This window comes from Cetorhinus maximus, chromosome 1 (genome assembly GCF_964194155.1).
Source record: "Cetorhinus maximus chromosome 1, sCetMax3.hap1.1, whole genome shotgun sequence".
NCBI classification, from domain to species: Eukaryota; Metazoa; Chordata; class Chondrichthyes; order Lamniformes; family Cetorhinidae; genus Cetorhinus; species Cetorhinus maximus.
The window spans coordinates 249,433,159-249,459,928 of record NC_135879.1 but is presented as its reverse complement, the minus strand read 5'-3'; the positions used below and the strand labels follow the sequence as shown (position 1 = coordinate 249,459,928).

General features: G+C 46.2%; 1 protein-coding gene across 1 annotated transcript in view; it reads right to left on the bottom strand.

Moving 5' to 3' along the window:
- LOC144680358 (disintegrin and metalloproteinase domain-containing protein 12-like) overlaps window positions 1-26,770 on the bottom strand; it is a 972,827-nt gene that overhangs the window by 150,208 nt on the left and 795,849 nt on the right. The window contains exon 15 of the mRNA XM_078541354.1: window positions 12,631-12,739. Within this exon, the coding sequence (XP_078397480.1) occupies window positions 12,631-12,739 (109 nt within the window). The remainder of the gene's footprint in view (window positions 1-12,630; window positions 12,740-26,770) is intronic.

Here is a 26,770-nt window from a genome sequence, read left to right as displayed (position 1 = left end):
GCAGTGAGTTTGAGCGTGTAGCATTCAGCAGGAGGCAGTGAGTTTTAGCTTGTTCCAGTCAGCAGGAGGCAGTGAGTTTGAGCGTGTTGCAGTCAGCAGGAGGCAGTGAGTTTGAGCGTGTTGCAGTCAGCAGGAGGCAGTGAGTTTGAGTGTGTGGCATTCACCAGGAGGCAGTGAGTTTGAGCGTGTAGCATTCAGCAGGAGGCAGTGAGTTTGAGCGTGTGGCATTCACCAGGAGGCAGTGAGTTTGAGCGTGTAGCATTCAGCAGGAGGCAGTGAGTTTGAGCGTGTTGCAGTCAGCAGGAGGCAGTGAGTTTGAGTGTGTGGCATTCACCAGGAGGCAGTGAGTTTGAGCGTGTGGCATTCAGCAGGTGGCAGAGAGTTTGAGCGTGTGGCATTCACCAGGAGGCAGTGAGTTTGAGCGTGTGGCATTCACCAGGAGGCAGTGAGTTTGAGCGTGTAGCAGTCAGCAGGTGGCAGTGAGTTTCAGCGTGTAGCATTCACCAGGAGGCAGTGAGTTTGAGCGTGTGGCATTCACCAGGAGGCAGTGAGTTTGAGCGTGTAGCATTCAGCAGGAGGCAGTGAGTTTGAGTGTGTAGCAGTCAGCAGGAGGCAGTGAGTTTGAGTGTGTAGCAGTCAGCAGGAGGCAGTGAGTTTGAGCGTGTAGCATTCAGCAGGAGGCAGTGAGTTTGAGTGTGTAGCAGTCAGCAGGAGGCAGTGAGTTTGAGTGTGTAGCATTCAGCAGGAGGCAGTGAGTTTGAGCGTGTGGCATTCAGCAGGTGGCAGAGAGTTTGAGCGTGTAGCAGTCAGCAGGAGGCAGTGAGTTTGAGCGTGTAGCAGTCAGCAGGAGGCAGTGAGTTTGAGCGTGTGGCAGTCAGCAGGAGGCAGTGAGTTTGAGCGTGTGGCAGTCAGCAGGAGGCAGTGAGTTTGAGCGTGTAGCAGTCAGCAGGAGGCAGTGAGTTTGAGCGTGTAGCAGTCAGCAGGAGGCAGTGAGTTTGAGCGTGTAGCATTCAGCTGGAGGCAGTGAGTTTGAGCGTGTAGCATTCAGCTGGAGGCAGTGAGTTTGAGCGTGTAGCATTCAGCTGGAGGCAGTGAGTTTGAGCGTGTAGCAGTCAGCAGGAGGCAGAGAGTTTGAGCGTGTAGCAGTCAGCAGGAGGCAGTGAGTTTGAGCGTGTGGCATTCAGCAGGAGGCAGTGAGTTTGAGTGTGTAGCAGTCAGCAGGAGGCAGTGAGTTTGAGCGTGTAGCATTCAGCAGGAGGCAGTGAGTTTGAGCGTGTAGCATTCAGCAGGAGGCAGTGAGTTTGAGCGTGTGGCAGTCAGCAGGAGGCAGTGAGTTTGAGCGTGTGGCATTCAGCAGGAGGCAGTGAGTTTGAGCGTGTAGCAGTCAGCAGGAGGAAGTGAGTTTGAGCGTGTAGCATTCAGCAGGAGGAAGTGAGTTTGAGTGTGTAGCAGTCAGCACGAGGATGTGAGTTTGAGCGTTTAGCATTCAGGAGGAGGCAGTGAGTTTGAGTGTGTAGCATTCAGGAGGAGGCAGTGAGTTTGATCGTGTAGCAGTCAGCAGGAGGCAGTGAGTTTGATCGTGTGGCAGTCAGCAGGAGGCAGTGAGTTTGATCGTCTAGCAGTCAGCAGGAGGCAGTGAGTTTGAGCGTGTAGCAGTCAGCAGGAGGCAGTGAGTTTGAGCGTGTAGCAGTCAGCAGGAGGCAGTGAGTTTGAGCGTGTAGCATTCTGCAGGAGGCAGTGAGTTTGAGCGTGTAGCATTCAGCAGGAGGTAGTGAGTTTGAGTGTGTGGCATTCACCAGGAGGCAGTGAGTTTGAGCGTGTAGCGATCAGCAGGAGGCAGTGAGTTTGAGCGTGTAGCATTCAGCAGGTGGCAGTGATTTTGAGCGTGTAGCATTCAGCAGGAGGCAGTGAGTTTGAGCGTGTGGCAGTCAGCAGGAGGCAGTGAGTTTGAGCGTGTAGCATTCAGCAGGAGGCAGTGAGTTTGAGCGTGTGGCAGTCAGCAGGAGGCAGTGAGTTTGAGCGTGTAGCATTCAGCAGGAGGCAGTGAGTTTGAGCGTGTGGCAGTCAGCAGGAGGCAGTGAGTTTGAGCGTGTAGCATTCAGCAGGTGGCAGTGAGCTTGAGCGTGTAGCATTCAGCAGGAGGCCGTGAGTTTGAGCGTGTGGCAGTCAGCAGGAGGCAGTGAGTTTGAGCGTGTGGCAGTCAGCAGGTGGCAGTGAGTTTGAGCGTGTAACATTCAGCCGGAAGCAGTGAGTTTGAGCGTGTAGCATTCAGCAGGAGACAGTGAGTTTGAGCGTGTAGCAGTCAGTAGGAAGCAGTGAGTTTGAGTGTGTAGCAGTCAGCAGGAGGCAGTGAGTTTGAGCGTGTAGCATTCAGCATGAGGATGTGAGTTTGAGCGTTTAGCAGTCAGCAGGATGCAGTGAGCTTGAGCGTGTAGTATTCAGCAGGAGGCAGTGAGTTTGAGCGTGTAGCATTTAGCAGGGGGCAGTGAGTTTGAGCGTGTGGCATTTAGCAGGGGGCAGTGAGTTTGAGCTTCTAGCAGTCAGCAGGAGGTAGTCAGTTTGAGCGTGTAGCATTTATCTGGAGCCAGTGAGTTTGAGCGTCTAGCAGTCAGCGGGAGGCAGTGAGTTTGAGCGTGTAGCAGTCAGCAGGAGGCAGTGAGTTTGTGCGTTTAGCAGTCAGCAGGAGGCAGTGAGTTTGAGCGTGTAGCATTCAGGAGGAGGCAGTGAGTTTGAGCGTGTAGCATTCAGCAGGAGGCAGTGAGTTTGAGCGTGTGGCAGTCAGGAGGAGGCAGAGAGTTTGAGCGTGTGGCATTTAGCAGGGGGCAGTGAGTTTGAGCATGTAGCAGTCTGCTGGAGGCAGTGAGTTTGAGCTTGTAGCAGTCAGCAGGAGGCTGAGAGTTTCAGCGTGTGGCATTCAGCAGGAGGCAGTGAGTTTGATCGTGTAGCAGTCAGCAGGAGGCAGTGAGTTTGAGCGTGTAGCAGTCAGCAGGAGGCAGTGACTTTGAGCTTGTAGCAGTCAGCAGGAGGCAGTGACTTTGAGCTTGTGGCAGTCAGCAGGAGGCAGTGAGTTTGAGCGTGTGGCAGTCAGCAGGTGGCAGTGAGTTTGAGCGTGTAGCAGTCAGCAGGAGGCAGTGAGTTTGAGTGTGTAGCAGTCAGTAGGAGGCAGTGAGTTTGAGCGTGTGGCGTTCAGCAGGAGGCAGTGAGTTTGAGTGTGTAGCAGTCAGCAGGAGGCAGTGAGTTTGAGTGTGTAGCAGTCAGCAGGAGGCAGTGAGTTTGAGTGTGTAGCAGTCAGTAGGAGGCAGTGAGTTTGAGCGTGTGGCGTTCAGCAGGAGGCAGTGAGTTTGAGTGTGTAGCAGTCAGCAGGAGGCAGTGAGTTTGAGTGTGTAGCAGTCAGCCGGAGGCAGTGAGTTTGAGTGTGTAGCAGTCAGCAGGAGGCAGTGAGTTTGAGCGTGTAACATTCAGCAGGAGGCAGTGAGTTTGAATGTGTAGCAGTCAGCAGGAGGCAGTGAGTTTGAGTGTGTAGCAGTCAGCAGGAGGCAGTGAGTTTGAGCGTGTAACATTCAGCAGGAGGCAGTGAGTTTGAATGTGTAGCAGTCAGCAGGAGGCAGAGAGTTTGAGCGTGTAACATTCAGCAGGAGGCAGTGAGTTTGAGCGTGTGGCAGTCAGCAGGAGGCAGTGAGTTTGAGCGTGTAGCAGTCAGCAGGAGGCAGTGAGTTTGAGTGTGTAGCATTCAGCAGGAGGCAGTGAGTTTCAGCGTGTGGCATTCAGCAGGAGGCAGTGAGTTTGAGCGTGTGGCATTCAGCAGGAAGCAGTGAGTTTGAGCGTGTAGCAGTCAGCAGGAGGCAGTGAGTTTGAGCGTGTGGCATTCAGCAGGAAGCAGTGAGTTTGAGCGTGTGGCATTCAGCAGGAAGCAGTGAGTTTGAGTGTGTAGCAGTCAGCAGGAGGCAGTGAGTTTGAGCGTGTAGCATTCAGCAGGAGGCAGTGAGTTTGAGCGTGTGGCAGTCAGCAGGAGGCAGTGAGTTTGAGCGTGTAGCATTCAGCAGGAGGCAGTGAGTTTGAGCGTGTGGCATTCAGCAGGAGGCAGTGAGTTTGAGCGTGTAGCAGTCAGCAGGAGGCAGTGAGTTTGAGCGTGTAGCATTCAGCAGGAGGCAGTGAGTTTGAGCGTGTAGCATTCAGCAGGAGGCAGTGACTTTGACCTTGTAGCATTCAGCAGGAGGCCGTGAGTTTGAGCGTGTGGCAGTCAGCAGGAGGCAGTGAGTTTGAGCGTGTAGCATTCAGCTGGAGGCAGTGAGTTTGAGCGTGTAGCAGTCAGCAGGAGGCAGTGAGTTTGAGCGTGTAGCATTCAGCAGGAGGCCGTGAGTTTGAACGTGTAGCAGTCAGCAGGAGGCAGTGAGTTTGAGCGTGTGGCATTCAGCAGGAGGCAGTGAGTTTGAGCGTGTAGCAGTCAGCAGGAGGCAGTGAGTTTGAGCGTGTGGCATTCAGCAGGAGGCAGTGAGTTTGAGCGTGTAGCAGTCAGCAGGAGGCAGTGAGTTTGAGCGTGTAGCATTCAGCAGGAGGCCGTGAGTTTGAGCGTGTGGCAGTCAGCAGGAGGCAGTGAGTTTGAGCGTGTGGCATTCAGCAGGAGGCAGTGAGTTTGAGCGTGTGGCATTCAGCAGGAGGCAGTGAGTTTGAGCGTGTAGCAGTCAGCAGGAGGCAGTGAGTTTGAGCGTGTGGCATTCAGCCAGAGGCAGTGAGTTTGAGCGTGTGGTATTCAGCAGAAGGCAGTGAGTTTGAGCGTTTAGCAGTCAGCAGGAGGCAGTGAGTTTTTAGCGTGTGGCATTCAGCAGGAGACAGTGAGTTTGAGCGTGTGGCAGTCAGCAGGTGGCAGTGAGTTTGAGCGTGTAGCATTCAGCGGGAGGCAGTGAGTTTGAGCGTGTGGCATTCAGCAGGAGACAGTGAGTTTGAGCGTGTAGCAGTCAGCAGGAGGCAGTGAGTTTGAGCGTGTAGCAGTCAGCAGGAGGCAGTGAGTTTGAGCATGTAGCAGTCAGCAGGAGGCAGTGAGTTTGAGCGTGTAGCATTCAGCAGGAGGCAGTGAGTTTTTAGCGTGTGGCATTCAGCAGGAGGCAGTGAGTTTGAGCGTGTAGCAGTCAGCAGGAGGCAGTGAGTTTGAGCGTGTGGCAGTCAGGAGGAGGCAGAGAGTTTGAGCGTGTAGCAGTCTGCTGGAGGCAGTGAGTTTGAGCTTGTAGCAGTCAGCAGGAGGCTGAGAGTTTCAGCGTGTGGCATTCAGCAGGAGGCAGTGAGTTTTATCGTGTAGCAGTCAGCAGGAGGTAGTGAGTTTGATCGTGTAGCAGTCAGCAGGAGGCAGTGAGTTTGATCGTGTAGCAGTCAGCAGGAGGCAGTGAGTTTGAGCGTGTGGCAGTCAGCAGGAGGCCGTGAGTTTGAGCGTGTAGCAGTCAGCAGGAGGCAGTGACTTTGAGCTTGTAGCATTCAGCAGGAGGCCGTGAGTTTGAGCGTGTGGCAGTCAGCAGGTGGCAGTGAGTTTGAGTGTGTAGCAGTCAGTAGGAAGCAGTGAGTTTGAGCGTGTGGCGTTCAGCAGGAGGCAGTGAGTTTGAGTGTTTAGCAGTCAGCAGGAGGCAGTGAGTTTGAGTGTGTAGCAGTCAGCAGGTGGCATTGAGTTTGAGTGTGTAGCAGTCAGTAGGAGGCAGTGAGTTTGAGCGTGTGGCGTTCAGCAGGAGGCAGTGAGTTTGAGTGTGTAGCAGTCAGCAGGAGGCAGTGAGTTTTAGTGTGTAGCAGTCAGCAGGAGGCAGTGAGTTTGAGTGTGTAGCAGTCAGCAGGAGGCAGTGAGTTTGAGTGTGTAGCAGTCAGCAGGAGGCAGTGAGTTTTAGCGTGTAGCAGTCAGCAGGAGGCAGTGAGTTTGAGCTTGTAGCAGTCAGCAGGAGACAGTGAGTTTGAGCGTGTAGCATTCAGCAGGAGGCAGTGAGTTTGAGCATGTGGCATTCAGCAGGAGGCAGTGAGTTTGAGCTTGTAGCAGTCAGCAGGAGGCAGTGAGTTTGAGCGTGTAGCAGTCAGCAGGAGGCAGTGAGTTTGAGCGTGTGGCAGTCAGCAGGAGGCAGTGAGCTTGAGCCTGTAGCAGTCAGCTCGAGGCAGTGAGTTTGAGCCTGTGGCAGTCAGCAGGAGGCAGCGGCAGTAAACATGAATATCTGGGAACAAGTTTAAAAAATCTCAAGCATCTTAAGCACAAGTGGGGTATGTATAATATTAAATTACTTTAAATTATTAAAAATGAGATTATTAGCACAAAGCAGATCTGGAGACATTAATAAAAACTAATGGTTTATATAATGTGCTAACCAGCTTCTAAAAGCTAGAGATCTTTTTGATGATGGATGGATAGATGAGACCTGTCACTTGCAATTTCCTAGTCCTGTGTTATTTCAGAACACGTCATGTGTCTTATGGGACTATTAGTGTCGGAAGTGCTTCCAGCTGCTTCAGATCAAACTTCTTTTTCCTGAGGGTCACTGTAGAGAATCGGGAGGAATGGTGGTTTCCTGGATTGAATGTTCTAGGAGATGTTTATCCCACAGGCACTGAGAGTTTAAAAGGTTTTGAGGATCCTTGAGAGGGTGAAGAAGAGATTTACCAGAATGATTCTTGGGATGTTCGATTTTAGTTACAAGATTAGTTTGGATAAAACTGAGGTTGTTCTCATTGGAGCGAAGGAGATTGAGGGGACTAACGTTTTCTTTTATTCACTCACGGGATGTGGGTTTCGCTGGATGAGCCAGCACTTATTGCCCAATCCCTAGTTGCCCTTGAGAACCGCTGCAGTCCATGTGGTGTAGGTACACCCACAGTGCTGTTAGGGAGTGTGTTCCAGGATTTTGACCCAGCGACAGTGAAGGAACGGGGATATATTTCCAGGTCAGGATGGTGAGTGACTTGGAGGGGAACTTCCAGGTGGTGGTGTTCCCATCTTCTGCTGCTTTTGTCCTTCTCGATGGTAGTGGTCGTGAGTTTGGAAGTTGCTGCATAAGCAGCCTTGGTGAATTCCTGCTGTGCATCTTGTAGATGGTACACACACTGCTACTACTGTGCGTCGGTGGTGGAGGGAGTAAATGTTTGTGGATGTGGTGCCGATCAAGCGGCTGCTTTGTCCTGGACGGTGTCAAGCATCTTGAGTGTTGTGGGAGCTGCACTCATCCACGCAAGTGGGGATTATTCCATCACACTCCTGACTTGTGCCTTGTAGATGGTGGACAGGCTTTGGAGAGTTGGGGGGCGAGTTACTGATCGCATGATTCCTAGCCTCTGATCTGCTCTTGTAGCCACAGTATTTATATGACTAGTCCAGTTCAGTTTCTGGTCAGTTCTTTTGTCCATGTTTAAAACAAAACTGCAATGAGGTCAGAAGCTGAGTGGCCCTCGCGGAACCCAAACTGAGCATCAGTGTGCAGGTTATTTCTAAGCAAGTGCCGCTTGATAGCACTGTTGATGAGACCTTTCATTACTTTCCTGATGACGGAGAATTAACTGATAGGGCGGTAATTGGCCAGTTTGGATTTGTCCTGCTTTTTGTGTACAGGACATATCTGGGCAATTTTCCACATAGCCGGGTGGATGCCAGTGTTGTAGCTGTACTGGAACAGCTTGGCACAAGTGTTTAGTACTTTTGTTGAAATATGGTCAGGGCCCATAACCTTTGCAGTGTCCAGTGCCTTCAGCTGTTCTTGGTATCGCTTGGAGTGAATTGATTTGCCTGAAGACTGGCATCTGTGATGCTGGGAACATCCTTGTTCTGATCATTTAAATTTGTCATTCCTGTGTTTGTCCTAATAAGTGCAAGATGAAAACCTTCAGCAACATGTAAAACAAAAACAAAAATACCTGGAAAAACTCAGCAGGTCTGGCAGCATCTGCGGAGAGGAACACAGTTAACGTTTCGAGTCTGAATGACCCTTCAACAGAACTAAGTAAAAATAGAAGAGAGGTGAAATATAAGCTGGTTTAAGGGGGATGGGACAGGTAGAGCTGGATAGAGGGCCAGTGATAGGTGGAGATAACCAAAAGATGTCACGGACAAAAGGACAAAGAGGTGTTGAAGGTGGTGATATTATCTAAGGAATGTGCTAATTAAGGGTAGAAAGCAGGACAAGCAAGGTACAGATAGACCTAGTGGGGGTGGGGTGGGGGGAAGGAATCGAAAAAGGCTAAAAGATAGAGATAAAACAATGGATGGAAATACATTTAAAAATAATGGAAATAGGTGGGAAAAGAAAAATCTATATAAATTATTGGAAAAAAAAGTGGGGGGATCGGAAAGAGGGTGGGGATGGAGGAGAGAGTTCATGATCTAAAATTGTTGAACTCAATATTCAGTCTGGAAGGGTGTAAAGTGCCTAGTCGGAAGATGAGGTGCTGTTCCTCCAGTTTGCGTTGAGCTTCTCTACCTTTTAGCCTTTTTTGATTCCTTCATCCCACCCCACCCCCACTAGGTCTATCTGTACCTTGCTCATCGTGCTTTCTACCCTTAATTAGCACATTCCTTAGATAATATCACCACCTTCAACACCTCACTGTCCCTTTGTCTGTGATATCTTTTGGTTATCTCCACCTATCACTGGCCCTCTATCCAGCACTAATTGTCCCACCCCCCCCTTAAACCACCTCTCTTCTATTTTTACTTAGTTCTGTTGAAGGGTCATTCAGACTCGAAACGTTAATTGTGTTCCTCTCCGCAGATGCTGCCAGACCTGCTGAGTTTTTCCAGGTATTTTTGTTTTTGTTTTGGATTTCCTGCATCCGCAGTTTTTTGCTTTTATTTCAGCAACATGTGTTGCTTTTCAGTATTATTCTATAATTCTTGCACTTTGATGTCATTTCTTGTAAATTTATTGCTCTATATCTTTCTCACTAGTTGGCGACCTATGGATTACACCAAGCAATGTAATTGCATCTTTTTTGTTCATTAGCACTAGCCAAATAGATTCTATTTTTGACCCTTCTAGGACATTGTTTCTCTGCAGCTCTGCAATGCTCTCCTTAATCCCTCATACTTTGCTGCTTTTCTTATCTTTCTTGAAGACCTTGCATCCAGGGATATTTAATTCTCAGTCCTGCAATTCCTTAAGTCAGGTCTCTGTGATCACCACAATATCATATTTCTACATGGTTAGCTTTTGATGTGTCCCATTCGCCGGACCTCCTGGGGAGGGTGCCAGCACAGGCATCCCCAGCATGCACCAGAAGCATGTAAAGGAACGCGATCCTGACATCACACAACCCAACTGACTGCAAACCAGGATACCTAATCTGGAACACGTGATACAGGCCACACATTTACATGTCACTCTGCAAACAGCAAGCACTGAGCTACAAGAAGGGCTTAGCACTCGAGTTATTTAAAGGGCAAGACACCCAAAATTACATGTGAGATCATTACTGCTATTCAAAAGCCTCTAGAACTACTGTTGTGATTTTGGAGGTGTGTTAGTGGTGAGTTCCTGGATTTTCTGGAGTGTGATTACTGAAAAAAGAGACGTGCTGTTGAAGTTTTTTGTCTTACACTCATCAGGGCCGATTCACAAGAATAGCAATTGTGATTGTTATTACAACCTTGAAGGGAGGGCAGAGGATTTGATGACCAATCCATAAAAAGCTTTCAACAGATATTGGGACAGAAGTGACGGTGCCCCTGGATCTGTAATATGATAGGAGAATGGCAGAGAGGGTATGATCTGTGTGATAGCCCTTGCCAACTTGGAGCCAGAATCTTCCATGTTCCTTGACAGCACCAGCCTGTCTGGCATGCCAGCCAATGCACCCAGCATCTCAGTCTCCATGCCCATTTGCATTCTCCTGTCTGCTGCCCCATTCATCCTCGTGTGAGTCCTGTGCAGCAGGATGTGATCACACTCTCTGTGGAGCAGCAAAATCATTCTTTCACCCTGACCTGGCTGCACCCCACTCATGCCTAAATGACTCATCTCCTGCTGATCCCAATTCTAGAGTATTCTACAAGCTATGTGTAGTGTCAGTATCTGAGCCTGTGACTGCAAGTGTTAGATCAAGGGATGGGGCTTCTTCATCAGTTCTGTGCTGTTGCACTCTTCCATCCTTACTGAGCTGCTGTGGCTGGGAAGGCAACAGTTTTGAGGTATCTCAAAGTAAGAAATCAGAAGGGGAAGATTGGTGCGAGGAAAAGGGTGGGGCAGAGATAGAAACAAAGTGAAAGGTGTTGTAAGATAGTCCTTCATATCTGTTGGCTCTAGGTGTGGTACATGGTTACTGGACAGACTGCAGTCATACTTTGGTGCTTGCTTAACACTTGCTTATTAGTACTACATCTAAAAAAGTTACAGAGCAGGCATGTTGCTCCTAGGCATGGTGTTCCAACCTCTCTCTCTTGAGAGTCTAACACATGATTGACTGATGTTAGGGATACATCATCATCTATGTTATATATTAGCATATCTCATCTGTATACTACAGAAGGCAGAAGGTCTGTGGTCATAGCATTCATCAGCTTTCTCTTCATGTCAGATAGCAGGATGAGAATAAGCTGGGAGTTCAGAAGGAGCATAAGGCAGGAACTTCCCAATATCCATAATGTTGCCAATAATACACGATGCTATGGGCTCTATCGGCCCTATGATTTAGATAATCATCTCCGCCATAGGGATGAACTTTACAAGATGATTATGTTTTAAAATGTCCCTTTTAAATAGCTAGTTCAGAGAAATGCCATGTGATCTGGTTGGCATGCAGAAATAAACTCAAACAGAAACCCACTGAGGTGTCAAGTGACAGTTTTAATATCTTTCACAGTATCTCAGAGAAAAAGGAGAGCTGCAGCTGAGACACAGGAACAAAGATACTACTGCTGTGGAGTAGCAGGAAGAGCTGTTTTGTGTTAATGACCAAGTAGGATGCTTTTAAGAGTTCAGTTTCTGTTCCAAAGAAAGGGAACAGAACATACAGGCTCCTGAAGGTTTAAGGAACAGAGAGTTGTCAAGGTGTGCCTCGCTCAAGATCATCATATCAGGAAAACTAGGGCAATCGTCAAAACGATTGTCAAAGGATACTGAACGTTTTAACCTGGCGTGGTGGGGAGAAGTGAACCTCTGCTGGAGAGCTGGGGGTGACTTTGGGACTGTACCTGTTAGAAACCTAGCGTACAGCAAAAGGGTTTGGAAAGACATATTTCAGTTGCTTTAGCTAGTTAGTATAAATGTACCTTTTCTTTCATTTGATATATTAGTTGTCCATCCTTTATGTTTGAGCTATGTTGATTTCAGTTTGTTTCAGTGAAAATCTCAAGTAAAATCTAATCCTTTGGTTCTTTCTGTTGGTTGTTGTGAAATTCATCAGTCTACTCCTAATCATCTGCAAAGTGATGGATGGTGTCATTGACAGTGTTATCAAGTGTCACTGACTCAACAATGCCCAGTTTGGGATCAGCCATGATTACTCTGTTCCAGTCTTCATTACAACCTTAGTCTAACATGGACAAGAAAGATAATGTGAGGTGAGAGTGACTATCCTTGACATCAAGGCACTATTAGACCGAGTGTGACATCATGGAGACCTAACAAAATTGAAGTCAGAGGGAATTAGGGGGAAAACTCTCCAAGGGTTGAAGTCATACTTGGCACATAGGAAGATGGCTGGCATTGTTGCCAGTCACTCATCTCAATCTGAGGACATCACTAGGGGAGGTCTTCAAGTTAATGTCTGAGACTCAACCATATTCAGCTGCTTCTTCAATGACCTTCCTTCTATCTCCCCAAAGCCTGTCTACCATCTACAAGGCACACATCAGGAGTGTGATGGAATACTGCCAATTGCCTGGATGAGTGCAGCTCTAACAGCACTCAAGAAGCTTGACACCATCCAGGATAAATCAGCCCAGTTGATTTGCATCCCAACTACCCCCTTAAACGTTCACTCCCTTCATCACCAGCACATAGTATCAGCATCTATAAGATGCACCACAGCACCATCAAAACCCACAATCTCTATCACCCTAAGAGGACAAGGGCAGCAGACACATAGCAATACTACTGCCTGCAAATGCCAGTTAAGGCACACCCTATCCTGACTGGAATTATTTCACCATTCTTTCATACTTACTGGGTCAAAATCCTGGAACTCCCTCCCTAACAGCACTGTGGTTGTGCCTACACCACATGGACTGCAGTAGTTCAAGAAGGCAGCTCACCACCACCTTCTCAAAAGGCAATTAGTGTTGGGCAATAAATGTTGGCCTTGTCAGTGAAGCTCATATCGAGTGAACGAATACATATGAACATACCCATACAATCAAGCAGACACGAAGAGACAATCATGCAAACATACACACTCACACAGACAATTAGATACACACAGATGAATACGATTTCCCAGACATCCATAAGAACAGCTATGTTAAGTCAACATTATCAATGAGCCATTAGTGAAGACCTCATGTTTTATGTTCAATTTGCTTTGATGTTGTGGCCAAATATCTCTGATTTCTCTATGAAACTCCATTACACGATTATTAATTCTTAATTAAATAAAACAACACAATCTTTTCACTTACACTCAGTATAAAATGCCTGCATTAGTGCTGGCAATACTAAACAAGCTGGATTTTTCAACAAAACTTACTGAGGAAGGCACTTTATGTATTGACCATTTTGATCCTTGCCACAGTGCCCAAATTCATTTCCTTTATCGTTTGTAGCTGTATAACAAATATCTACAGCAGACCTTGAATCTATCAGAGAGAAAGTGGGAGTATTACTAAAATTCTACAGAATCATAACTCCTAATTGATCCATGTCATATGCGCCTCCTCTCCAGCCTGTCCCCCTGTCAGCAGGGAATGGATTACGTGAGAATTTGGGTTACAGAGAAACAGAAAGCCTGAAATAGAAAGAAGAAAAGATTGATCATGAGAACAATAACAACAACTTGCATTTTTATAGCACATTTACCAAGGTGTTTCACATATTATAACCTTCGCTTATTATAAAATAAAATATGACACCGAGCCACATCGGGTAGGCGTCTAAAAGCTTGGTTGTGAGGTCAGGTTTGAAGAGTGTCTTAAAGTAGGAAGGTGAGGTAATGAGATGGAGAGGAATGTGAAGGGAATTCCAGAGCTTAGGGTCGAGGCAGCTGAATGCATGGCCACCAATAGTGGACCAATTAAAACCAAAGATGTTCGAGAGGTTGGATTTTGAGGAATCCAGATATCTCAGAGGATTGTAGGGCTGGAGGAGATTGCAGAGGTGGTGAGTGTCAAGGCCATGGAGGTCTTGAAAACGATGATGAGTAGTTTAAAAATGAGGTGTTGTTTAACCAAGAGCCAATATAGGCCAGCAAGCGCAGGGGTAACGGGTGAACAGCAATTGATGTGAATTAGGAGGTGAGCAGCAGAGCTTTGGATGATCTGGAGTTTATGGAGGGGGGAATGTGAGAGGCTGACCAGCCGTGTGTTGAAATAAGGTAACAAAAGCAGGAGAGTTGAGGTAGGGGAGGCAAAGAGTTAACAAAGTGAACATTGGTCCCATAGAAAGCGAATCTGAGGAATTAATAATGGAAAATAAGGAGATGGCAGATGAATTGAACAGGTATTTTGCATCGGACTTCACTATAGAGGATACAAGTAACATGCCAGAAATAGCTGCAAATCAGGAAGTGGTACTTAGAAAATTGTTGGAGCTGCAAGTCAAAGTTGACAAATCCCTGGATCTGGATGGACCTCATCCCAGGGTCTGAAAAGAAATGGTTAGTGAGATAGTTGATGCATTGGTTTTAATTTTCCAAAATTCCCTAAAATCTAGAATGTTCCATTAGATTGCAGATTGCAAAATAACAAATCTAACTCTTCTATTCAAAAATGGAGGGAGACTGAAAGCAGGAAACCACAGGCCAGTTAGCTTAACATCTGTCATAGGGAAACTGTTAGAAGCTATTATTAAAGATGATATAACAGGGCACTTAGAAAAATTCAAGGTAATCAGGCAGAGTCAACTTGGTTTTGTGAAAGGAAAATCATGTTTAACCAACTTACTGAAGTTCTTTTAAGGAATTATATGTACAGTGGATGAAGGGGAACCAGTGGATGTACTGTACTTAGATTTACAGAAGGCATTTGATAAGGTGCCACATCAAATGTTATTGCGGAAAATAAAACCTCACAGTGGAGGGGGCAACAATTGGCATGGATAGAGGATTGGCGAGATAACAGGAAACAGAGAGTAGGCAAAAAATTGGTCTTTTTCACCACCTGCGAGAAGAGTGGTCGGAGAGAGGGACCTGTGGGAGATACATGGAGCGGGGAGAGAATAAACACAGCCCGGGGAGTACGGCCCACATCATTCACCTGCGAGAAGAGTGGTCAGAGAGACGGACCTGTGGGAGATACATGGAGCGGGGAGAGAATAAACACAGCCCGGGGAGTGCGGCCCACATCATTCACCTGCGAGAAGAGTGGTCGGAGAGACGGACCTGTGGGAGATACACGGAGCGGGGAGAGAATAAACACAGCCCGGGGAGTACGGCCCACATCATTCACCTGCGAGAAGAGTGGTCAGAGAGACAGACCTGTGGGAGATACACGGAGCAGGAAGAGAATAAACACAGCCCGGGGAGTGCGGCCCACATCATTCACCTGCGAGAAGAGCGGTCGGAGAGACGGACCTGTGGGAGATACACGGAGCAGGGAGAGAATAAACACAACCCGGGGAGTGCGGCCCACATCATTCACCTGCGAGAAGAGTGGTCAGAGAGACGGATCTGTGGGAGATACACGGAGCGGGGAGAGAATAAACAAAGGCCGGGGAGTGGGGCCCACATCATTCACCTGCAAGAAGAGTGGTCGGAGAGACGGACCTGTCAGCTGATGGAACCAGGAGAGTGAAAAAAAAGCACATTGTTACATCATAGGGAAGGAGCAATTTGATTGGTTGATGGGGGAGCTAGCTATTTGGTGAGTACCTGGTAAGTGGTTAAGGTTTATTCTATTCCTAAGGTTTAAAATAAAGTAGGAACTGTACTTTCTGGTAAAGTTTATTAAGTAGGATTTAAAAGTTTAAGCGAATTAAAAGTCTAAGGATAAGCCACGGCAGGACAGCTCAGCCAAGAGGAATGCCCATCCTGCGGCATGTGGGGAGACGTGGACACTTCTCGTGACCCAGACAAGCCCATGTACAGGAAGTGTCACCAGCTGCACAAGCTTCAGCTCCGCGTTTCAGAGCTTGAGCAGCGGCTGGAGTCACCGAGGTGCATCCGTGAGGCAGTGAACTACGTGGATAACACATTTAGAGAGATGGTCACACCATGAGTTAGGGGAAAGCAGGCAGGTAGGGAATGGCCAACCACCAGGCAGTCCAAAAGAAACAAGCAGGTAGTGCAGGAGCCCCCAGGCCCACTTACCATTCTGGATATCGGTGAGGGCGATGGATCCTTGGAGGAGTGCAGCAAGAGCCAAGCCCGTGGCACTATGGGTGGCCCAGCAGTACAAGAGGGGAGGAAGAAGAGCGGAAGGGCAGTACAGATGGGGATTCTCTTGTTAGGGGAGCAGACAGGCGTTTTTGCGGCTGTCAACGTGACTCCAGGATGGTTTGTTGCCTCCCTGGTGCCAGGGTCAAGGATGTCACAGAGCAGCTGCAGGGCATTCTTGTGGGGGAGGGTGAACAGCCGGAGGTCATGATCCACATTGGTACTAACAACATAGGTAGGAAGGGGGGTGTGGTCCTGCAATTGGAATTTAGGGAGCTAGGTAGAAAATTAGCAAACAGGACCTCTAAAGTAGTAATCTCCAGATTACTCCCAGTGCCACATGCCAGTGAGTACTGGAATGGGAAGATAGTAAATGGATGAATGTGTGGCTGGAAAGATTGTGCAGGAGGGAGGGGTTTAGATTCCTGGGATACTGGGACTGGCTCTGGGGGAGGTGGCACCTGTACAATCCAGAGGGGGTGCATCTGAACAGAGCAGGGACTGAGTTCCTTGCAGGTCATTTTGCCATTGCTGTTGGGGAGGGTTTAAACTAACTCAGCAGGGGTGTGGGAACCAGGAGAGAATGTTAGAAAGTAATACCAGGGTGCAGGGAATGTTGGGAGAGGCAGATAGCACTTAAATAGAGAATAGTAAGTTAATAGATGGAGTCAGAGTAAGGGAACAAGTAATGCATTGGAGAGCTGTGTTTGGCTGCAATAGAGAGCTTCAGTTGTAGATTGGTGACTGAGGGAGTTTAAGGGTTAAATTAAGGGTTAAATTTTATCTAAAGTCTGGTCTTTCTTTAATTTAGCAATTAACTAAAAGTTGCTGTTAGGGTTGGAAGATGATGAGTTTTAGACCAGAAAGGAGGGGTCAGCAAGAGTGGTATAAAAGGGCGCGACAAACAGAGGCTGAGCCCGGAGAGGAGAGGCAGACCCTCAGGACCTTCAGGCAGTGGAGTTTGAAGTGATGTCGCGATTCAGGAAGTGATGCGATGCAGGGGAGGCAGCTGATTAGTAGGTAGGGTCAGGTGAGTACTTCTACTTCTAATTTTCTATTAATTAAACTGCTGCAGTACATTAGTTTAAACAAAATAAGGTGAGGACTTTGGACTGTATTGGGAATGTTTGGAGTGGAATAAGGCCCTTAGCATAGTGAGTATTCTTTAAAGGGAGTAGCTAACTAGCTTAATCTATACGGAAGTCATGGCAGCAAAGATCACACCCGTGATATGCTCCTCCTGAGCTATGTGGGAAGTCATGGACACTTCCAATGTCCCTAGTAACCATGTGTGCAGGAAGTGTGTCCAGCTGCAGCTACTGGCTAACTGCATTTCAGAGCTGGAGCTGTGGGAGGATTCACTGTGGAGCATCCGTGATGCTGAGATTGTCATGGACAGCACATTCAGTGAGGTGGTCACACCGCAGGTAAAGACTGAACAGGCAGAAAGAGGATGGGTGACCACCAGGCAGAGTAGAGGAAAGCAGGAGTCCCCTGTGGCTGTCCCCCTCTCTAACAGATATACCGTTTTGGATACTGTTGGGGGAGACGGCTTCTCAGGGGAAAGCAGCAGGAACCAAGTCCATGGCACCACGGGTGGCTCTGCTATACAAGAGGGGAGGAAGAAGAGTGGCAGGGCTATAGTGATAGGGGATCCAATAGTAAGGGGAACAGACAGGCATTTCTGCGGCTGCAAAAGAGACTCCAGGATGGTATGTTGCCTCCCTGGTGCCAGGGTCAAGGATGAATCGGAGAGGCTGCAGGGCATTCTGAAGGGGGAGGGTGAACAGCCTGTGGTCATGGTACATATTGGTACCAACAATGTAGGTTAAACAAAGGAATGAGGTCCTACAAGCTGAATATAGGGAGTTAGGACATAAATTCAAAAGCATGACCTCAAAGGTAGTAATCTCAGGATTACTACCAGGGCCACATGCTAGCGAGAGTAGAAATAATAGGATATATCGGATGAATATGTCGCTGAAGAAATGGTGTAGAGGGGAGAGATTCAGATTCCCGGGACATTGGGACCGGTTCTGGTGAAGATGGGACCAATACAAACAGGACGGGTTGCATCTGGGCAGGACCGAGACCAATGCCCTCGGGGGGGGGTGTTTGCTAGTGTGGTCAGGGCGGGTTTAAACTAGAATAGCAGGGGGATGGGAACCTGAGCAGGGAGACAGAGGAGGGGGAAACAAGGATAGAAACAAAAGACAGAAAAGAAAGAAGCAAAAGTGGAAGGCAGAAAAAACAAGGGTGAGAAACAAGTGGGGTCATAGTGTAAAAGGTAAGGGTAAGGGTCTTGGGAGGCAGGGTAACGGTCTGAGGACCCAGGGTAAGGGTCTGGGGACCCAGGCTAAGGGTCTGGTGACCCGGGTTTGAATCCCGCCACGGCAGATGGCGCATTTTGAATTGAATAAAAATCTGGAATTAAAAGTCTAATGATGGCCGTGAAACCATTGCTGATTGTTGTAAAAACCCATCTGGTTCACTAATGTCCTTTAGGGAAGGAAATCTGCAGTCCTTACCTGGTCTGGCTTACATGTGACTCCAGACCCACAGCAAATTTGGTTGGCTCTTAAATGCCCTCTGAACAAGGGCAATTAGGGATGGGCAATAAATGCTGGTCACTAGCCAGTGATGTCCACATCCCAAGAATGAAAAAAAAAATGACTAACAAGGTTAAAAAGACAAGTCTAAAGGCATTGTATCTTAATGTACGGAGCATTTGCAATGAGGTAGATGAATTAACAGCACAAATAGATATAAATGGTTATGATATAGTTGCAATTACAGAAACATGACTGCAGGGTGACGAAGGATGGAGCTGAATATCCAGGGGTATTCAGTATTTAGGAAGGACAGTCAAGTAGGAATAGGAGGTTGGGTAGCACTGTTAGTAAAGGAGGAAATCAATGCAATAGTGAGGAAGGATATTGGCTCAGAAAATCATGATGTGGAATCTGTTTGGGTGGAGATAAGAAACACCAAGGGGCAGAAAACGTTGATGGGGGTTGCCTATAGTTCCCCAAACAGTAATCTGCCATCCTCAAACAGTAACGGAGATATAAGGGAAGGCATTAAGCAGGAAATTAGAGACACATGCAAGAATGGTACAACTGTAATCATGGGTGACTTTAATCAAAAATAGATTGGACAAACCAAATTAGCGATAATACTGTGGAGGAGGATTTCCTGGAGTGTGTACATGATGGTTTTTTAGACCAATACGTTGAGAACCAACTGGAGAGCAGGCTATCCTAAACTGGGTATTGTGCAATGAAAAAGGATTAATTAACAATCTTGTTGTGCAGGGTCCCTTGGTGAAGAGCGACCATAAAATGATAGAATTGTTCATTAAGATGGAGAGTGAAGAAGTTGAATCCGAAACTAGGGTCCTGAATCTAAATAAAGGGAACTACGAGGGTATGAGACGCAAGTTGGCAATGATGGATTGGGGAACCTTACTAAAAAGGTTGACGGTGGATAGGCAATGGCTAATATTTAAGTAACGTATGCTTGAATTACAACAATTATTCATTCCTGTCTGGTACAAAAATAAAACAGGAACGGTGGCTCAACCAGGTATTACAAAAGAAATTAGGGATAATATTAGATCCAAAGAGGAGACATATAAAATTGCCGGAAAAAGCAGCAAGCCTGAGGATTGGGAGCAGTTTAGAATTCAGCAAAAGTGGACAAAAAGATTGATCTAAGGGGAAAATAGAGTATGAGAGTAAACTTGCAGGGAACATAAAAATTGACTATAAAAGCTTCTCTAAGTATGTGAAGAGAAAAAGATTAGCAAAGACAAATATAGGTCCCTTACAGTTAGAAACGGAGGAAATTATAATGGGGAACAAAGAAATGGCAGAGGAGTTGAACACATATTTCGGTTCACCAAAGAGGACACAAATAATTTCCCAGAAAGGTTAGGGAACCAAGGGTCTAGTGAGAGGGAGGAATTGAAGAAAATCAGTATTAGTTTAAAAAATGGTGCCAGAGAAATTAATGGGGTTAAAGGCTGAAAAATCCCCAGGGCCTGATAATCTACATCCCAGGCTACAAAAGGAAGTAGCCCTGGAAATATTGGATGCATTGGTGGTCATCTTCCAAAATTCTATAGACTCTGGAGCAGCTCCCACAGATTGGAGGGTGGCAAATGTAACTCCACTATTTAAAAAAGGAGAGAGAGAAAAAACAAAGAATTACAGAGAGTTAACCCAACATCAGTGGCGGGCAAAATGCTGGAGTCTATTATAAAATCTGTGGTAACAGAACACTTGGAAAGCATTAATGGGATTAGACAAATGGGTTTGTGAAAGGGAAATCATGCTTAACTAATCTATTGGAGTTTTTTTGAGGATGTAACTAGTAGAATAGATAAAGGAGAGCCAGTGGATGTGGTGTATTTGGATTTCAAGAAGGCTTTTGATAAGGTCCCACATAAGAGGCTAGTGAGCAAAATTAAAGCACATGGGATCAGAGGTAATATACTGGCATGGATTGAGAATTAATTGACAAACCGGATGACAGGCGGTGGCTAGTGGTGTACCGCAGGGATCAATGCTTGGGCCCAATTATTCATGATATATATAAATGACTTGGATGAGGAAACCAAATGCAATATTTCTAAGTTTGCTGATGACACAAAACTGGGCAGGGTTGTGAGTTGTGAGGAGAATGGAAGGAGACTTCTGGGCGATTTAGACAAGTTATGTATGTGGGCAAACACATGGCTGATGCAGTATAACATGGATAAATGTGAAGTTATATGCTTTGGTGAGAAAAGCAGAAAGGCAGAGTATTATTTAAATGGTGATATATTGGGAAATATGGATGTACAAAGGGATATGGGTGTCGTTGTACACCAGTCAATGAAAGTAAATAGGCAGGTGCAGCAAGCAATTGGAAAGGTAAATGGTATGTTGGCCTTCATTGTAAGAAGATTTGAGTTCAGAAGTAAGGATCTCTTACTGCAGGGCCTTGGTGAGACCACACCTGGAGTATTGCATGCAGTTTAGGTCTCCCTACCTAAGAAAGGATATTCTTGCCATAGAGGGAGTGCAGCGAAGGTTCACCAGACTGATACCGGGGATGGCAGGACTGTCGTATGAGGAGAAATTGGTTTGACTGGGCCTGTATTCACTAGGGTTTAGAAGAATGAGAGGGGTTCTGATTGAAATGTATAAAATTCTAACAGGGCTAGACAGACTAGATGCAGAGAGGATGTTTCGCTGGGTTGGGGCGTCTAGAACCAGGGGCCACAGTCTCAGGATATGGGGCAGGCCATTTAGGACTGAGATGAGGAAAACTTTCTTCACTCAGAGGGTGGTCAACCTGTGGAATTCTCTACCACAGAAGGCTGTGGAGGCTGGGTCACTGAGTATATTCAAGAAAGAAATTGATAGTTTTTTGGGTATTAGGGACGTCAAGGAGTATGGATAAAAAGCAGGAATATGGCGTTGAGATAGAGCATCAGCCATGATCATATTGAATGGCAGAGGCTTGAAGGGCTGAATGGCCCACTCCCGCTCCTAGTTTCTATGTTTTTAAATCAGGGTTACACTGCACATATGTGAATGCACAGAGTATAGTTAATAAAATTGGGGAGTTACAGGCCCAGTTTTCCTTGTGGGATTATGATGGCAATAATGGAAATCTGACTTAAGGAGGGGCTGATCTGGGTGTTAAATATTCCTGGTTACAAAGTGTTCAGAAAAGGTAGGAAAGGGGAAAAAGGAGGAGGGGTGTCGTTTTTGGTTAAGGAGAGTATTGAAGTACTGGAGAAAGAGGATGTGTCGGAGGATTCAAGGACAGAACCGATTTGGCTACAACTAAGGAATAAGAAGGGTACAATTACATTGCTCGGTGTAATGTTTAGACCAGCAGCTAGTGGGAAGGATATAGAGGAACAAATCTGCAAGGAAAATACAGAGAGGTGTAAACACCATAGTGTAGTTATAATGGGGACTTTAATTACCCATATGTACACTGGGATGGATAGTGGTAGTGGCAGTGAGGGACAAGCATTCCTAGATTGTGTTCAGGAGAATTTTCTACAGTAGTATGTGTCCAGTCCAACAAGAAAGGAGGCACTGCTAGACCTGGTACTTGGGATTGAGGTGGGCCAAGTAGATCAAGTGACAGTAGGGGACATTTAGGGGACAGTGATCATTGTGTCATAAGGTTTAGGATGACAGTGGAAAAGGACATTGGTCAATCCAGAGTAAGAATAATCGACTGGTGGAGAGCGGGCTTCAATGGGGCAAGAACGGAGCTGGGCCGGATAGACTGGAACAAAAGGTTGGCGGGAAAAACAGTAGCTGAACAATCAGCTACCTTCAAAGAGGAGATGCTTTGGGCACATTCAAGGTATGTTCCCTCAAAAGGAAAGGTAGGACAAACAAATCCAGAGCTCCCTGGATGACAATGGAGATTGAAATTAAATTAAAGAAGAAAAAGTGTGCTTACGACAGGTGTCAGGTAGCAAATACAATTGAGAACCAAGCTGAATACAGAAGGTTCAGAAGGGATGTGAAAAAGCAAATACGAGAAGCAAAGAGAGATTATGAAAAAAGACTGGTGGCTAACATAAAAGAAAATCCCAAGATATTCTATAAGCACTTCAATAGTAAAAGGGTGGTAAAAGGAGGAGTAGGGCCGATTAGGGACCAAAAAGGGTATTTACACTTAGAGGCAAGAGGCATGGCTGAGGTGTTAAATGAATACTTTGCATCTGCCTTTACCTACGAGGGAGAAGCTGCCCAGGCCATGGAAACTCAGTCGCTAGAAAGGTTTAAAATTGATAAGGAGGAGGCATTCGATAAGTTGTCAATACTTAAAGTTGTTAAGGCACAGGGACCAGATGTGATGCATCCAAGAATATTGAAGGAAGTGAGAGTGGAAATTGCAGAGGCACAGGCAATAATCTTTCAATGTTTCCTGGATTTGGGGGAGGTGCCAGAGGACTGGAGAATTGTTCAAAAAAGGTTGTAAGGATAAGCCCAGCAAATACAGACCAGTCAGTTTAACTTCGGCAGTGGGGAAACTTCTAGGCCTGAATTTTACAGCCATTTGAGGCCCGACCAGTGTAAGACATGACCAGTAACACTCAGTGCTATCTGTGCAGGCGGGAGGGAGGAGGGAGAGTCGGAGCTAGCACTATTTCGCACATGCTGTCTCAGGGAGATTGAATCGATGTTCAAAAAATTAAATAATAGGTTTAAAAATTTATTAAACATGTCCCATCTCATGTGACTGTGTCACATGAGGTGGGACATGTTTTTATATGTATGAAAATTTATATATTTATTTAATAAAAGCTTTAGGAAACCTCATCCCGCTTGTGGATGAGGTTTCCTAAAACGCGAAGGCTGCTTGGGCTTTTCGCCTGCCCGCCAACCTTAAGGTTGGATGGGCAGCATTGCTAATGACATGAATTACTTTCTTAACGGCCATTGATGTGGTGTACATGGACTTCTCAAAGTCATTAATACAGTGCCACACAACAAACTTGTAAGGAAAGTTATAGGTCATGGAATAAAAGGGGCAGTAATAACGTGGATGCAAAATTGATTGAGGGATGAGAAACAGAGAGTAATGGTCAATGGGTATTTTTTGGGATGGAAGAAGGTTTGTAGTGGAGTTCCCAGGGGTTGCTATTGGGACCCTTGCTCTTCCTGATATAAATAGATAATTTAGATCTTGGTGTGCAGGGGACAATTTCAAAGTTTGTGGACAACACAAAACTTGGGAGAATTGTAAACTGTGAGAAGGACAGTGTAGAACTTCAAAAGGACATTGTCACATTGGTGGAGTGGGCAGATAGGTGGCAGATGAAGTTCAATACCGAGAAGTGTGGGGTGATACACTTTGGTACAAAGAATATAGAGAGACAGTATAAAATAAAGGATACTATTCTAAAGGGTGTGCAGGAGTAGAGAGACCTGGGTGTATATGTACATAATTCATTAAAGGTGGCAGGGCAGGTAGAGAGAATGGATTCTAAACCATAGAGTATTCTAGGCTTCATTAATAGGGGTTTAGAGTACAAGAACAGGCAGTTTATGGTGAACTTCTGTTAGACACTGATTAGACCTCAGCTAGAGTGCAGTTCTGGGCGCTACGCTATTGGAAGGATGTGAACGCATTAGAGAGAGTGCAGAAGAGGTTTATGAGAATGGTTCCAGGGATGAGACTCTTCAGTTATGAGGAAAGATTGGAGAAGTTGGGGCTGTTTTCCTTGGAGAGGAGAAGCCTGAGAGGAGACTTGACAGAAGTTTTTAAAATAATGAGGAGCCTGGACAGAGTAGATAGGGAGAAACTGTTCCCGCTCATAAATGGATCGAAAACCACAGTTTTAAAGTGTTTTGCAAAAGAAGCAAATGCAAGGTGAGAGAAAACTTTTTCACAAAGGGAGTAGTTAGGATTTGGAATGCACTGCTTGGAAGTGTAGTGGAAGTAGGTTCAACTGAGGCATTCAAGAGGGCATTGGATGATTATCTAAATAGAAACAATGTGCAGGGTTACGGAGAAAAGGCAGGAGATTTGGCACTAAGTTGAAATGCTCAGAGAGCCGGCACAGACATGGTGGGCTGAATGGCCTCCTTCTACATCGTAATAATTCCGTGATTTTCTGGTTGGCAGGATGTCACAAGTGGTGTGCCACAGGGATCAGTGCTGGGGCCTCAACATTTTACAATTTATATCAATGAATTGGATGAAGGGACCTATGGTCTGGTTTCTAAATGACTCAAAGATAGGCAGGAAAATAAGTTGTGAAGAAGACATAAAGAGCCTACAAAGAAAAGTAGATAGGTCAAGAGATTGGGTAAAGATCTAGCAAATGGAGTATAATGTGGAAAAATGTGAAATTGTTCATTTTGGCTGGAAGAATACAAAAGAAGCATAGAATCTAAATGGTGGGAGATTGCAGAGCTCTGAGATGCAGCGGATCTGGATGTCCAAGTGCATGAATTTCAAAAGGCTAGTATGCAGGTGCAGCAAGTAATTTGGAAAGCTAAGCTCAGACTTCTCCTCTCCAAGGGGAATTGAATACAAAAGTAGGGAGGTTATGCTTCACTTATATAGGACACTGGTGAGGCCACACCCGGAGTATTGTGCACAGTATTAGTCTACTTATTTAAGGAAGGATGTAAATACATTGAATACAATTCAGAGAAGGTTTACTAAACAATACTAGGAATGGGCGGGTTCTCTTATGTAGAAAAGTTGGACAGGTTAGGCTTGTATCCGCTGGAGTTTAGAAGTGTAAGAGGTGATTTGATTGAAACCTTTAAGATTCTGAGGGGTTTGAGATGGTGGATGTGGAGAAGATGTTTTGTCTTGTGGGAGAATCTAGAACTAGGGGTCACTGTTTAAAAATAAGGGGCTGCCCATTTAAGACAGAGGTGAGGAATATTTTTTTCACTCAGGGAGTAGTGAGTCTTTGGAACTCTCTTCCTCAAAAGGCAGTGGACTCAGGGCCTTTGAATATTTTTTAAGGCAGAGGTAAATAGATAAATAAGGGGGTGAATGATTATCGGGGATCGTTAAGAGGTTACAATCAGATCAGCCATGATCTTGTTGAACGGTGGAGCAGGCTTTAAGGGCCGAGTGGCCTACTCCTGATCCTAATTGGTATGTTCATATATTTGTATGTATGTTTGTATGATGAGGAATTGGATAGTGTTGGGGACTGTCATATTTTTCCTAATATTATTGTGGGGTATTTATGCGGAGAATTTTCTCTCTGTCGGGTGGGTCGGTTGGGAGCAGGCGCAGGTGGGCTGGGAGCTGATCGCCGCCCACGATCGGTTTCGTGCCGCCATTTTACGTGGGCGGGCCAATTAAGGCCCGCCCAATGTGACACACGGTTGGTAGCGCTCAGCGCTGCCTGTGTGGGCGGGGGTGAGGAGGGAGAGTCGGAGCCTGTGCTCTTTCACTCATGCAGAAATCTCCCTGAGGCACGGAGCTGCTCAGGGAGATTAAGTTCATGTTGAAATATTTAAATAAAGAAAGGTAAAAATTATTTAGCCATGTCCCCTCATGTGACAGTGTCACATGAGCTGGGCCATGTTTATGAAATGTGAATAAATTATTTATAGATTTTATTAAACGTTCAGAAAACCTCATTCCACCCGTGGATGAGGTTTCCTGAAAAATGTGAAGGCCGCTTGGGCTCTTTGCCTGCCGCCAACCTTAAGGTTGAACGGACGGCATTGATAATTAGTTTAATTGACTTTTTAATGGCCTTAACAGACCTTTGACAGTTTGGCAGGTGTGCAACCGCCTCCGGCGAGCCGACCGAACTAAAGATCTGAATGATGTGCGGTGACATGGGGACGCACAGCCGACATCACCACACGTCATTTTACACATCACTGTGTAGGCCCCCCACTCCCACACCTTGACATGAAAATTCCCCCCATGTTTTATATGTGTGTGTGTGTCTGTGTGTGTAATTTAATTAGACTGCAAGATTTACATTTTCAAAGAAATGAGGTGCAAAAAGGGCATTTGAAATGGAGATGAGTGAGAGGGTGAGGTCCCAGCAGAGATGTTATGAATGAAATTTGCATTTCTAGATAAGTGGATAAGTGTTTGATTTTCAAAGGGACAGGGAAAATGTTTACAGCTGGCAAGATAAATAAGGCAAGGTTATTATGATGATTTTTCCCAAAAGTTTTGGCCATAATGAAAACATAAGAAAGCAAGGAATATGAACAGGAGTAGGCCATTCGGCCCCTCGAGCCATTCAATAAGGTCATGACTGATCTTCTTGTGTTTCAATTTCCACATTCCCCTCTAACCCCGATAACCTTTGATTCTCTTGCCTAACAAGAATCTATCTACCTCCGCCTTAAAATTATTCAATGGCCCCACCTCCACCACCTTCTGAGGCAGAGAGTTCCAAAGTCGCACAACCCTCTGAGAGAAAAAAATTCTCCTCATCTCTGTCCTAAAAGGGTGACCCTTAATTTTAAAACACTTCCCCCTAGTTCTGGACTCACCCACAAGAGGAAACATCCTTTCCACGTTCACCTTGTCAAGGCTGTTCAGGATCTTATACACTTCAATCAAATCACCCCTCACTCTTCTAAACTCCAGTGGAAACAAGCCCAGTCTGTCCAACCTTTCCTCATCAGACAACCCACTCATTCCAGGTATCAATCTAGTAAACCTCCTTTGAACCGTCTCCAATGCATTTACATCCTTCCTTAAATAAGGAGACCAAAGCTGCACACAGTATTCGAGGTGTGGTCTCACCAATGCCCTGTATAACTGAAGCATAACA